We start from the raw sequence: 12,661 nt of genomic DNA, 5'->3' as shown, positions 1-12,661 counted from the left end.
GAGGTGGGGTTTATTTCCTGTGCTGTGGGCTGGCCCCATAACATTTTTTTTTTTTTTTTTCAGCAGTAGAATGCAACAGAAATGACATTCTGGGACTCAAAAGACCAGGTTTTAAGAGGACTTAATTATTCAGCCATAAAAAAAGAAGGAAATCTTGACATTTGCAACAACATAGATGAACCTTGAGGGTATTATGCATAGTGAAATAAAGCAGATTAAGACAAATAGTGTATGATCTCACTTGTATGTAGAATCTAAAAAAACCCCAAGTTTATAGAAACTGAGAGTAGATTGGCGGTTGCCAGGGGCAGGGGTGGGGGGAAATGGGTGAAAGTAGTCAAAGAATACAAACTTCCCGTTATAAGATGAATGAGTTCTGGGGATCCAATGTACAGCATAGCGACCATAAACAAGTCCAGGCTATGCTGTTGGTGAGAGAAGCTGCGTGGAAGGAACTGCCTTGGCAGATGAGACATCTGGAGGAGAGTGTGTCCACTAGAACTGAGGCATCACAGCTGAGAGTCAGCCCCTGGACCCCAGACATAGGATTGAGGCCATTTTGGAGCTTCCAGCCCAGCCCAGCCCAGCCCCCGCTGAAGGCAACCAATATCAGGTGGAGAATAGCAAAACCATCCTCTGAGCCCCACCCCAATTCCTGACCCACAGGATTGTTGCTTTAAACCAATAAATTTTGGATGGCTTGTTAAGCAGCAAAAGATAACTGAAACAGCGCTGGGTTTTTGTTTTTTGGTGGTGGTGGGGATATTATGTAGCTAATGATTTATCTATTTCAATGCTCCCCCCACCCTCTGCAAAGAACCAACTTTTATCAGTTTTCTGACTCAGAAGTTCCTACTGTCTTTTCCTTACATTCCTCCAATATTATGCTCATGGAATCAAGCCCAAATGAATCCAAGTGTAGATGCTGAAGAGGAAAATAACTAATAACTATGCAATATGCAGTCTGAGCATATGTGTGCATGGGAGTAGATTAAAGGGCAGCTGTATCTACCTGTTTCTCAGGCTGGTGAAGGTCTATGGACTGAATGTATGCCTGTGAGCCTCTGGTTCTCTTTTAGCATCAGCTCATAAAGGCTTCTAGAGGGGCCGGCCCAGTGGTGTAGTGGTTCAGTTCAGCATGCTCTGCTTCGGTGGCCTGGGTTTGTGGGTTTGGATCCCAGGCATGGACCTATACCACTCATTAAGCCATGCTGTGGAGGTGTCCCACATACAAAATAGAGGAAGACGGGCACAGATATTAGCTTAGGGCCACTCTTCCTCAAGCAAAAAGAGGAAGATTGGGGGCCTGCCCAGCAGTAGCGCAAGTGGTTAAGTACACGCGCTCTGCTTCGGCGGCCCGGGGTTTGCTGGTTTGGATCCTGGGCGCGCACCAACGCACCACGTGTCATGCCATACTGTGGCAGTGTCCTGTATAAAGTAGAGGAAGATGGGCATGGATGTTAGCTCAGGGCCAGTCTTCCTCAGCAAAAAAGAGGAGGATCGGCATCGGATGTTAGCTCAGGGCTGATCTTCCTCACCAAAAACAAAAAGGCTTCTAGAATTCTAAGCAACATGGGGCCAGTTTTCAATCATGCCACCACATAGAGCACCTTCTTGCTAGGACCACACTGGGCACTAGTAGATGGAACGTGTGCCTTTTCTGCCTTTGAAAACTATACACACCACATCTCATTCTCTGTTGGGCAGGCAGGAGACTGAGATTAGGGGATCTGGCCGCTTCTGCAAAAGCCCTGTGGCTGGCCTCTGCTGAAGTCTTACACCTGCATTTTTTTTGTTGCTGACGACATGAGGAGAGCCCAACTCTCAGCCGCTTCCTGAGGTGGCTGCGGAGGTGATGGCTTGATTCTTCCAAAACCACTCCAGCACTGTGGGTTCTACTGATACTTGTGTTCCACACTATTCACAGGCCACTGGTCCCTTCCAGGTGGGATCAGAAAAACAATTTCTTAGCTTGGAGGAGGGTTCAGATCCCTACTTTGTTGTCAGCTCAGATGGCAACCTAATTACTTTTAATTACTGTTGGCACCACAGCAAACACACTTTGTGCTCTAGATTCACAAACACATACCCAATATATCCATGTTCTTCATGAACCAAGGAGTTAAAAACCATAAGCCATATTCTCAGCTTTCTAATATATAAACTAGCGAAGTGGACAGAAAGTTATTAAGTGACCTCTGTCATTCCCATAGATAGGGCTGCTGGAGCTGCTCACGTTGGCACAGGTAATAGCCCATTTTACTGGTAGAAGTAATATCGGCCCCTAAATATGGTCAGGGCTGTGGACATTTGAAGCTGTCCTTAGAAGGTGTAAAGTGTGGACCAAATCACATCTTAAATGCCTCCTGTAGGGCCGGCCCTGTGGCTTGGTGGTTAAGTGCGCGCGCTGCAATGCTGGTGGCCCGGGTTCGGATCCCGGGTGCGCATCGAGGCACCACTTCTCCGTCCATCCTGAGGCCGAGTCCCACATACAGCAACTAGAAGGATGTGCAGCTATGACATACACCTATCTACTGGGGCTTTGGGGGGAAAAAATAAAATAAAATCTTTAAAAAAAAAAAAAAATGCCTCCTGTGTGTGCTTCCTCCTCCCACAAATCAGATTCTAGAAGATCAAAAAGAACAACGTATATAGTCTAGGGTATGTATGCATATTTTTGTATTGTGGGGGTTGGCAATTTCATTAGTATTCCCATGCGATTGTCAGGAAATGAGGGAGGGTGGTGGTGGCTAAGAGCTGACTTCATGATAGTCTCGCTCTGGTTTACCTATTCCTTCCGGGCAGTCTTCAACTCCTATAGGAGTTGAAGGGTCTAAAGCAAAAATTTAGGTTTTAATGTACAGCATGGTGACTATGGTTAATAACACTGTATTGTATATTTGAAAGTTCCTGGGGCCTGCCCGGTGGTGCAAGTGGTTAAGTGCATGCGCTCTGCTGCAGTGGCCTGGGGTTCGCCGGTTCGGATCCTGGGCGTGCACCGATGCACTGCTTGGCAAGCGATGCTGTGGCGGCGTCCCATATAAAGTGGAGGAAGATGGGCATGGATTTAGCTAAGAGAGATCTTAAAAGTTCTCATCACAAGAAAAAAATTTTTTAACCATGTGAGATGATGGATGTTATCTAGACTTATTGTGGTGACCATTTTGCAATATATACAAATATCAAGTCATTATGCTGTACACCTGAAACGAATATATGTCAATTATACCTCAATTAAAAAAAATACCAAAAAACCCACTTAGGTTTACCCGGATTCCTACTGCATGCATTAAAGAAAATATTGAATATTGAAATAAACTATAGGGTTGTGGTTTTTTTGTCTCCATCCACATGTATGATTGAACAATTCTTGCTGCAATGCTGGCCCTAATTATGTACTCTCTTCATCTCTGTCTATAGTCAACAATAATAAAAATTCAACAGGCCTTGGAAGTGAGTAATTTTCACAGTCCTCACTTACTTCTTCCTCTGGGTATGGTTCCTTAATCTGAGATGGTTCAAAGACAGCTCCAACTTCTGCTCTCAGGAATACAATATTCACCATCAGGATGCCCCAGCTTGTGGGAAGGCCTGGGATTCCCTGGGAGTAAGTGGGACTTTGCAAACACTCCTGAGTGAGTGAACCTCTGTGCCAGAGTCTGATAACACCTGCTGCCCCTGAGTTGCAAAGTAAACCTCTAGTCTAGGCTGGAAGCAAACCAGGTTCTAGGCAAGTTGCAGATGGTAGACCCCACACCTTTTGGGTTTCCCAGCAGTTTCACCGCTCGGCTAACAAACGGGGAAAGCTTTCTATAACGCATTTGAGCTAAACTGGACAACTGGATGCTCAATATGACTATGTCAGCTAAAAACACAAATTCTTTATCTAACCAAACATAATGTTCTATTTTTCATTGTCTGACTGTATGTTCATACTCAAAATTTTCTACAATTGATTGGTATTAACTTTATGAGAGAACAAAATGACATGAATCATACCCAGAGGAATCACTCCCACAGAGACAGTGACGCTTTGTGGAACATTTGTAAAACGAGGGGGTTTATCATCTTTCATCTTTTTTTTTGTTTGGGAGGAAGATCAGCCCTGAGCTAACATCCGATGCCAATCCTCCTCTTTTTTGCTGAGAAAGACTGGCCCTGGGCTAACATCCGTGCCCATCTTCCTCTACTTTATATGGGACGCTGCCACAGCATGGCTTAACAAGTGGTGCGTCGGTGCGCGCCTGGGATCCGAACCGGCGAACCCCGGGCCGCCGCAGCAGAGCGCGCGCACTTAACCGCTTGTGCCACTGGGCCGGCCCCTATCATCTTTCATCTTAAGTCTGAAACTGAAACCTTCAAGACAAGTTAAGTCTTCAATATGGACACTCATTTAAAAAGGTGATTTTAATGTACAAAAGACAAAGTGGATCTATATTTGTAAACATTTATTCTCTTGAACTGAAAAAAGGCTTGCATCAGCACACATTGTACAGCCTTGCAAATTACACAGAAATTGAAAAAAAAGGTTCCTTGTTCATAAGTGCATTGAATCTTTGATGTCCAGTGATCCGCTGCAAACAATGAAAACAAATTTGAAACCACTTAAGAAGTTTCCAGCACTCATCAAATGCATTTCCCTGGGTGACAAAAAATCCACAAGGAGGGGAATGCAACTAAGTGGCATTTAGTTATTGGAGGGACACTTAAAAAAAAAAAAAAAAAGTGGAAGTATTTTCCTGCCTAGAATGATTCCTATTCCCCTTTGAATCTAAGTGGTTCGATTAAGAGGTGTTAAGAACATAATTTACTTTACACTTAATGTTCATACTACCTAAATGAATAAGGAAAGGACCCTATGAGGGAGTTCTGTATTTTCTGGAAATTGTTTGTGTTTGGAGGTATAGGGGAAGAGTAATCTTCTAATTGTGGGTTCTCCTTAGTCTGCCCCCCAAAAAGACAGCACATGGTTTTGATGATTATTCCACTCCTGCATTCCTTTTGCCCAAAATTCTATGTTGGGTCACATTGTGCTGGCTGCAAAAAAGAAATACAGGTTGCAACTGGTTGTAATCATTTTGAAGAATAATTTGCTGTACAATAGAGCTTTGGATCTGATACAAGAATTCAGAAATATAAAACAAAATAACTATAAAAGTTAGGAGGCCTTTGAACAGCATTTCCTCAGAAAAAGCTGCTAACTCTGTATCATTCCAATATGGGTTCCTACAGTCATGTGGGGTGAAATGTGTATTTTCCTCCCCTTTGCTGGATCACTGGCCTGTCTTCAAAAGCTGTAACGCCATGACCACATGTCCTAGGAGTCTCTATCATGTTAACAGAAACTCCAAATACCAAGCCAATTAAAGATGGGAGAGGACAGGGGAATCATAAAGGCCAATGGTCCAAGGTGGCTCTGTTACTGAGAACTTGCCCTTTCCAAAATGTGAAAGTCATAGTGCTTCTTGCTTGTTCTCAGCTTAAACTTGTTAACCGAGTTAATTTGTTTCTTCAGTGCACTCTGTGCAGCTGAAATGGAGGGGAATGTGGCTAAGACCGTGTATGTGGAGGCCAAGTCACTGGGTTTAGAGCGTTCAGGGTTGACAGTGTTGTCCCCACTGCCACAGCAGAGGGGGTGACGGCGCAGCTGGGGCTGGGACTGGGGGTCCCGGAGCCACCGAATCTTGGCGCCAATTTTAAAGAGTTCCCCAAAAAGCTTCTCGGCTTCCATGCGAGTTATTCCATCTGGCAGTTCAGTAATTTCCAAGACCTTCCCAACAACTAGAATAGAAAAAGGGTAGAATTAATCATCTCTGCTACCAAAAAGGTGGGCAAAAAGTACAAGAGACCCAAAAATGACAGAGGAAATGAATGGGATTTTCTGAAACCATTCAAATCCACAAAATTCTAATTTTTATAGCCATCTTTTAAATCATTCCTATTTAACTCTTAGGCAAGAGGTGTAGAGCTAATGGTACTCAACTACCCATTCCACAGTCTTCACTGACAGCTGCACATACACAACACAAGCTGTGCAGTGGCTTCTCTAAGTTAGTGTCATCTTGGGCAGACACTTTCCTGAACTTCACATTCTCATTGTAAAACAAAGATAACAGCATTTGCCCTAACCACCCCAAGGCTGTTGAGTAGAAAGTTAAGGCACACACTTGAAAGCACTTTGCCATACAAAGGTGATATATTTGTTCATTCAGACTATCTCCCTGTGGGTGTAGGGACTACTTCCTTTCTCAAAGAACAGAGAGGCAAAGAGTTTCATTCTGCCTATTCCTCTGGCACTCATCTTTTCCCTTTGGTCCCCTCACCCCTCTAAATCCACCTTTAGCTTACTACACTCTCAAACCTGAAATGAGACAGGATTAAAAGAACATATTCAAGAAGCCTACATTATAGATGGCATAATTTTCTATGACTTTCTGCAGAACTCTAGGAGGAGGAAAACCCACTTCTGCAGTGTGGAACAGTTTTAAAGACTGTCACACTGGTCGACAGTTTGTAGAACCACATCCAGTTGCCTCTCAGGGACACACCTGCTTCTCCTGCACCAAGGTCAGTGGACGCAGCTTTTTTAGCTTGTTTCCTTCCTCGGTTTCCATGCCTGCTGCCAGACTGACCCTGAAAACCCACAAACAGATGAGAAATAAGGTAAACAATGCTGAAAAATGTGTTGGTAATGTTTAAACACTTAACATCCAAACATATTCAGCCTGGGTTTTGTATTTCAGCAGGAAAAACTCAATCCCAGGCCTTTTGAATTATGCCTCTGCGGCAATGGCCCTTCTGTCCCTCACTATGACCAGTCACTTGCTGACTGACTGTCTTTCATGAGCAAGGGTGCGCTAACGCCCCGGACACCTCCCATCTTTGGATAGCACTAGTGAATTACTGCTCAGCCAAGCAGCGTGCCACCGTCTCCTTTGCTCTGCTCTCAACGGGGCCAGGGACAACACTGATAAATCAACTGGCTGAGGCAAAGAGCTCTCCCTTGTGCAACTCCAACAGGTGGGCCCAGGGTGACCCACAATCTCAGCAACAGAAGTATGATGTTCTGCCAATAAAGGCTAGGAGGCCAGGAACTGGCTTTCACACCTGTTGGGTTGGAATATGTCCATGCAGAACAGCAGGAGGGTTGTACTGCAGTGGCTGGCCAAGTAATGGATATCTGGCATCTCCTGAAATTGAATGAAAAAACATTTTTACATTTTTTTTTCTCAGTTATAGAGCACTTCACAGTCTTCTAAACTCTCTCAGTTGAGTAGGGGCAACACGTTTGATAGAATAAAAAAGTGTAGGTACTGACATATTTTTAAGAAGAACTGAAAGTTTCCATATATCCTTTAAAAAGCTGGGGTAAACTTCTAAAAGGACTAAAGACTAATAATAGTGCCTATGAAGGAGGGTAAGTGGTGGGAACTGGGGATAGTATGGAGAGAAACTTCCCTATATATTTTAACATTCCACATGAAATCCACCAAAATAACTATAATGCCCATTCCACTCACTTGAAATACTAAAATCCACATTTTCTCTGATGATTAAAAATTAATATAACTTACATTTTGGGGAAAGGAAAAACCCTGGAGAAACATTAAGCTCTCTATCTCCCCAAATTCACTAACAATTACTATAAATATCTGTATGTATACATTTACATATATTCACAGAAACATTTTTACAGTCTTAATCAATGGATATATTTACACTGTAGGTCTTGGGTCTGCCCTTAAGCTCTCTTTAAATGAAAGTTTGTATTTATAATTTGAATTTGCTTAGAAAGAGTGGCACAATTCTTAAGTGTTATCCATGAGCAAGTATCCCCTTCCTAAATCAACAAGTGTGGGGCAGTCAGGATGGAGATCCTCCAATTACTTTGTTTCACTCAGGAGTACCTAAAATCATCACATGGAAAGGGCTTCATAAATGCTGACTGCAAAAACCTTGTCCTGGAGAACAATGTTTTCGTTTGTTGTATTCTCATTTCATTTTAACCATAACTCCCCAAACTCAGTACATTCTGGGTTTAGAGGAGGGTTATGGGTAGGAGTTAGGAAAGCATCCTCAGGAAATCACACATCCCTTCTCCCAATAGTTTCATAAAGTGAGACGCAAGGCGTGAACTTCCTACCACTTTCTTTTGATCTCCATCCCCACGGATGGGGCTCTTTTCTGACTAACACTGTGAAGGTGCTTGGGCAGCTCCCTGGGAGAACACACCCATGACATACTTGCTCCTTCCCAAGCACTAGCTGAATGGCAGATCCGACATGGAGGCTTAGCACTGAGATCAGAGACTCAGTGTGAAGCGTTTTTTTTTTTTTGAGGAGGAGGATTGGCCCTGAGCTAACATCTGTTGCCAATCCTCCTCCTTTTTCCTCCCCAAAGCCCCAGCAGATAGTTGTACGTCATTGTTGTACATCCTTCTAGTTGCTCTATGTGGGATGCCACCTCAGCATGGCTTGATGAGTGGTGCGTATGTCTACGCCCAGGATCCGAACCAGCAAACCCCGGGCCACTAAAGCAGAGTGCACGAACCGCTACGCCACCGGGCAGGTCCGTGAAGCATTTTTAAGATGCATAAAAAACAGTTGCAAACAAGTCAGAGTTAAGTTTAGGCCTATGGAGCAGTACTCTTTTCAAATTCCTTTCAAATATGAAGATGAGATTGTAGTTAGCAGTAACCAAAGACCCCCTCCTTATAGGCTGTGCTATGTGCTCCTCTTGGGGCATTCATATACTAGAGTATATATCTCGATATTACCATATTGCTGTACACTATTTCAATCCACACAGTTTCAGTTTATTTTTTATAACATAGTTTACTTTTCTACACTATTAAAGTAATTGGTTTTGTAGAAAATTTGAAAATAGAGAATTACAAAGGAGAAAATAAAAACCACCCTGCTAATTTCATCACTTCTAACATTCTGGTATCTTTTCAATCTTTGTTCTATATATGTGCGCTCACACGTGTATATGTGTGTATTTTACAGTTCTTTTAAAAAATGAGATATAATTAACATAAGATAAAATGCACATCTTTAGTGTTGAGTTTCATGAATTCTAACAATTGTAAAAGTCCATGTAACCAGGACCCAAAAAAGATAATGAACATTCTCATCTCCTGAAAAGTTCCTTTCTAATAAATTCCATATCCCATCCACATCACTATCTGATTTCTAACACCATAGCTTAGTTTGCCTATAGTTGGGTTTCATATAATTAGAATCATATACATGTCTTCTTTTTGGGTCTGGTTTGTTTTTGCTTAACATAATGACTCTAAGATTCATCCATGTTGTTGCATGTCACTAGTTTGCTTTGATCATTTTTATTGTTGAGTAGCATTCCACTGTAAGGACATACTAAAATTTGTTTATCCATTCTCCTGTTGGTGGACAGCTGGGTCATGTCCAGTTTGGGCTATTATAATAAAATAAGGTTGTAATAAATGGTCTTGTACAAGTCTGCATAGGCTTGTTTTTATTTCTCCTGGGTAGCCCTAGGAGTGGAATTGCTACACTGTAAGGTAAGTGATTAACTTTGTAAGAAATTGGAAATATTTTCCCAAAGTGGTGTTATCATTTTACACTCCTACACCAGTGTGTGAGGATTTTAGTTGCTCTGTATCTTCACCACATTTGGTGCTGTTAGTCTCTTTGATTATAGCTATTCTAGTGCGGGCGGAGTGATTATTTCATTCAGATTTTAATATTCCTTTCCCTAATGAATAATGATGTTGAGCACCTTTTCAAGAGCTTATTGGGGACTGGATCGGTGGCATAGTGGTTAAGTTCACGAGTTCTGCTTCAGCAGCCTGGGGTTCACTGGTTCAGATCCTGGGCGCGGACCTACTCACCGCTCATCAAACCACGCTGAGGCAGTGTCCCACACAGAAGAGCTACAACCTTACAACTATGACACACAACTATGTACTGGGGCTTTGGGGAGAAAAAAGGAAAGAAAAAAAAAGAGAAGATTGGCAACAAATGTTAGCGCAGGGCCAAACATCCTCAAAAAAAAACCAAAAAGAGCTTATTGGACATCTGTATTTCTTCTTTTTTGATATATTCATGTAAGTTGTTTTTTAAAATCACTCACTGTATTATGAATTAACAATTCTTTAAAACATGATTTTTAGATAACTGCATAGTATACCTTATATGGATATACCATAATCTAATACTTACTGATGGACATTTAGGTTGTTTTTGAAATTTTGTTGCTATAAACTCTTCTGCGCATAAATCATTGTGTGCATTATCCTTAGAATAAATTCCAGGAAATAAAATTAATGGTTTACATATTATTTTATAATCATTCACTTGCACGTCTGTTCCTCCAACTAGACCGAAAGTCAGTGAGGATGAGGAATTCACCTTATTCATCTTTGTACATCAGGGCCACAGTAAGTCCCCAATAAATGCTTGTTGAATAAATTTTTGAATAAATTCTTGATGTGTATTACTTTAATAGAGATTAGAAATATAGAACATTGTGTATTACCACTATAGAGGAATGGAGTCTAAGGATAGTAAGTTAAAGCCATTTTAATTCTATCATGTAAGTAATTAATGAATGTAGGTAATTACTAAATTGGTAATTATTAATTAGTGATGAAACATTAATGTTAGGAGAGTATATGGTAATAAATAAATATGTGGAGGTGAAAATGCACTCCTACGGGAAACTGAAAGGTAGCAGTACCAAGGTAAATCACAAAGTGACTGGGAATGGATGTCTTAGAATTCTCTGAGGCTTTGATTAGCTTCGTGCATCCTTACCTTGCCCGGGGACAAAAGGTCTAGAAAACTGAGGTATGATGGAAAGTGGTGGTCCAGAGGGACGGACAGTTTTCAGAGTGGACAGCTGAGCTGGTGCTGGCGACTGAGCTGGTGAAACAATGGGACTACTGAGTTGAGGGCTGTGCTGCAATTACATCAAGAAAAAGGGGCAGCACTTTAGTCAGGATTTTCGCAAATTTCCTTCTAGACAAAAATTTTTATTCCTTCTGACTACAAATATGTACTTGTTACATTATTGCAATATGTACTTGTTATTCAAAAAATTAAAACATTACAGAAATTTATAATTTCCAACTCCCAAAGACAAACACTGGTAGATTATTCCTATCCATATACATCCATACATCTATGTTTTATAAAAATGGAAATAGGCTATATATCCTATTTTTGAATCTTGCTTTTGTACCTTGACAATAATACTGTAGATGCTCTTCAATGAGAGAATATATACATCTATCTCCTTTTTTTATGTTAACTATTTAATATTTCATTTTAAAACAGTTCATCCCTAAAGAACAGTTGCAAAAATAGTACAAAGAATTCTCAGATTTCCCAAATGCTAATATTTTACATTTGTTTTATCTCTCTCTGTATATATTATTTTTTTCCTGAACTATTTGAGAATGAGTTGCTCAGAATACTCCTCTATCCAGAAATAATTAGTGTCTGTTTCCTAAAAACAAGGACATTTTCTTATATAAATAACTACAGTAGAATTAACAAAACCAGGCAATTAACAATACAGTAATATTATGAATTCTATAGAGTTTATTCAGATTCGCCAATTGTTGCAAGAATGTACTTTATTGCAAAAAAAAGAAAAATTTTCTCCTTCTAGTCCAGAATTCAGTCTAGAATCATATACTGCATTTGGTTGTCACGTCTCTTTAATCTTCTTTAATTTGGAACAGAGCCTCAGTCTTTCATCTTTTTCATGACTTTGACATTTTTGAAGTTCAGTTTCTGAAGGTCACTTTGAAGATCAGTTATTTTGTAAAATGTCCCTCAATTTGGGTTTTGCCTGCTATTTCCTCATCAAAAAGTTCATGATATACATTTGGGGAAGGAAAACCAGAGGGGTGATGTTGTGTCCTTCTCAACGCATCATATGAGAAGGATCATGCTGTCCATTTGTCACCACTGTGTTGGTGACGTTTACTTCAACTGCTTGGTTAAAGTTGTGTCTGACGGGTTTCTCCATTGTCAACTTACTATTTTTTCCTCTCTAGTTATAAGTGTCTAGTGGGGAGATCATGTTATCTGCAAACAGAGATCATTTTACTTCTTCCTTTCCAATTTGGATGCCTTTTATTTCTTTTTCTTGCGTAATTGCTTTGGCTAGAACTTCCAGTACAGTGTTGGTTCCAGAGGAGACTCTGTATGATATCTACCTTTTAGAATCTACTGAGACTTAATATGTGGCCTAACATATGGTCTATCTAAGAAATGTCCCATGTGCACCTGAGAAGAATGAGTACACTGTGTTGTCAGGTAGAATGTTCTGTATACGTTTGTTAGATCTAGTTGTTTATTGTGTTTAAGATCTTTATTTCCTTACTTGTCTTCTGTCTGGTTGTTCTATCCATTATTGTGAGCGAAGTATTGAAGTCTCCAACTATTATTGTAGAACTGTCTATTTCTCCCTTCAATTGTGTCAGTTTTGCTTCATTTGTTTTGATGGCCTGTTATTAGGTGTGTGTTTTTGTGTGTGTGTGTGAGGAAGATTAGCCCTGAGCTAACACCTGTGCCAGTCTTCCTCTATTTTGTATGTGGGTCGCCGCCACAGCATGGCTGACAAGTGGCGTAGGTCCATGCCTGGGATCCAAACCTGCGAACCCAGG

General features: G+C 41.0%; 1 protein-coding gene across 12 annotated transcripts in view; it reads right to left on the bottom strand.

Moving 5' to 3' along the window:
* Window positions 1–4,433: 4,433 nt before the first annotated feature.
* Window positions 4,434–12,661, bottom strand: part of R3HDM1 (R3H domain containing 1) — a 114,530-nt gene continuing 106,302 nt past the window's right edge. For 6 of the 12 annotated variants that reach the window (XM_087435097.1, XM_087435098.1, XM_087435102.1 and 3 more), the window contains 4 exons: window positions 10,800–10,944; window positions 7,108–7,190; window positions 6,465–6,633; window positions 4,434–5,781 (listed from right to left, as the gene is read on the bottom strand). In XM_087435097.1, the coding sequence (XP_087291223.1) occupies window positions 5,420–5,781; window positions 6,465–6,633; window positions 7,108–7,190; window positions 10,800–10,944 (759 nt within the window). In that variant the 3' untranslated portion in view covers window positions 4,434–5,419. The remainder of the gene's footprint in view (window positions 5,782–6,464; window positions 6,634–7,107; window positions 7,191–10,799; window positions 10,945–12,661) is intronic. The other 6 variants (XM_087435107.1, XM_087435099.1, XM_087435100.1 and 3 more) reach the window with 3 other exon arrangements.

This window comes from Ceratotherium simum, chromosome 9, assembly GCF_057802395.1.
Source record: "Ceratotherium simum simum isolate JZ-2026a chromosome 9, ASM5780239v1, whole genome shotgun sequence".
NCBI classification, from domain to species: domain Eukaryota; kingdom Metazoa; phylum Chordata; class Mammalia; order Perissodactyla; family Rhinocerotidae; genus Ceratotherium; species Ceratotherium simum.
Note: the sequence above shows the minus strand (reverse complement) of the source record. Positions and strands in the feature narration are given on the sequence as shown.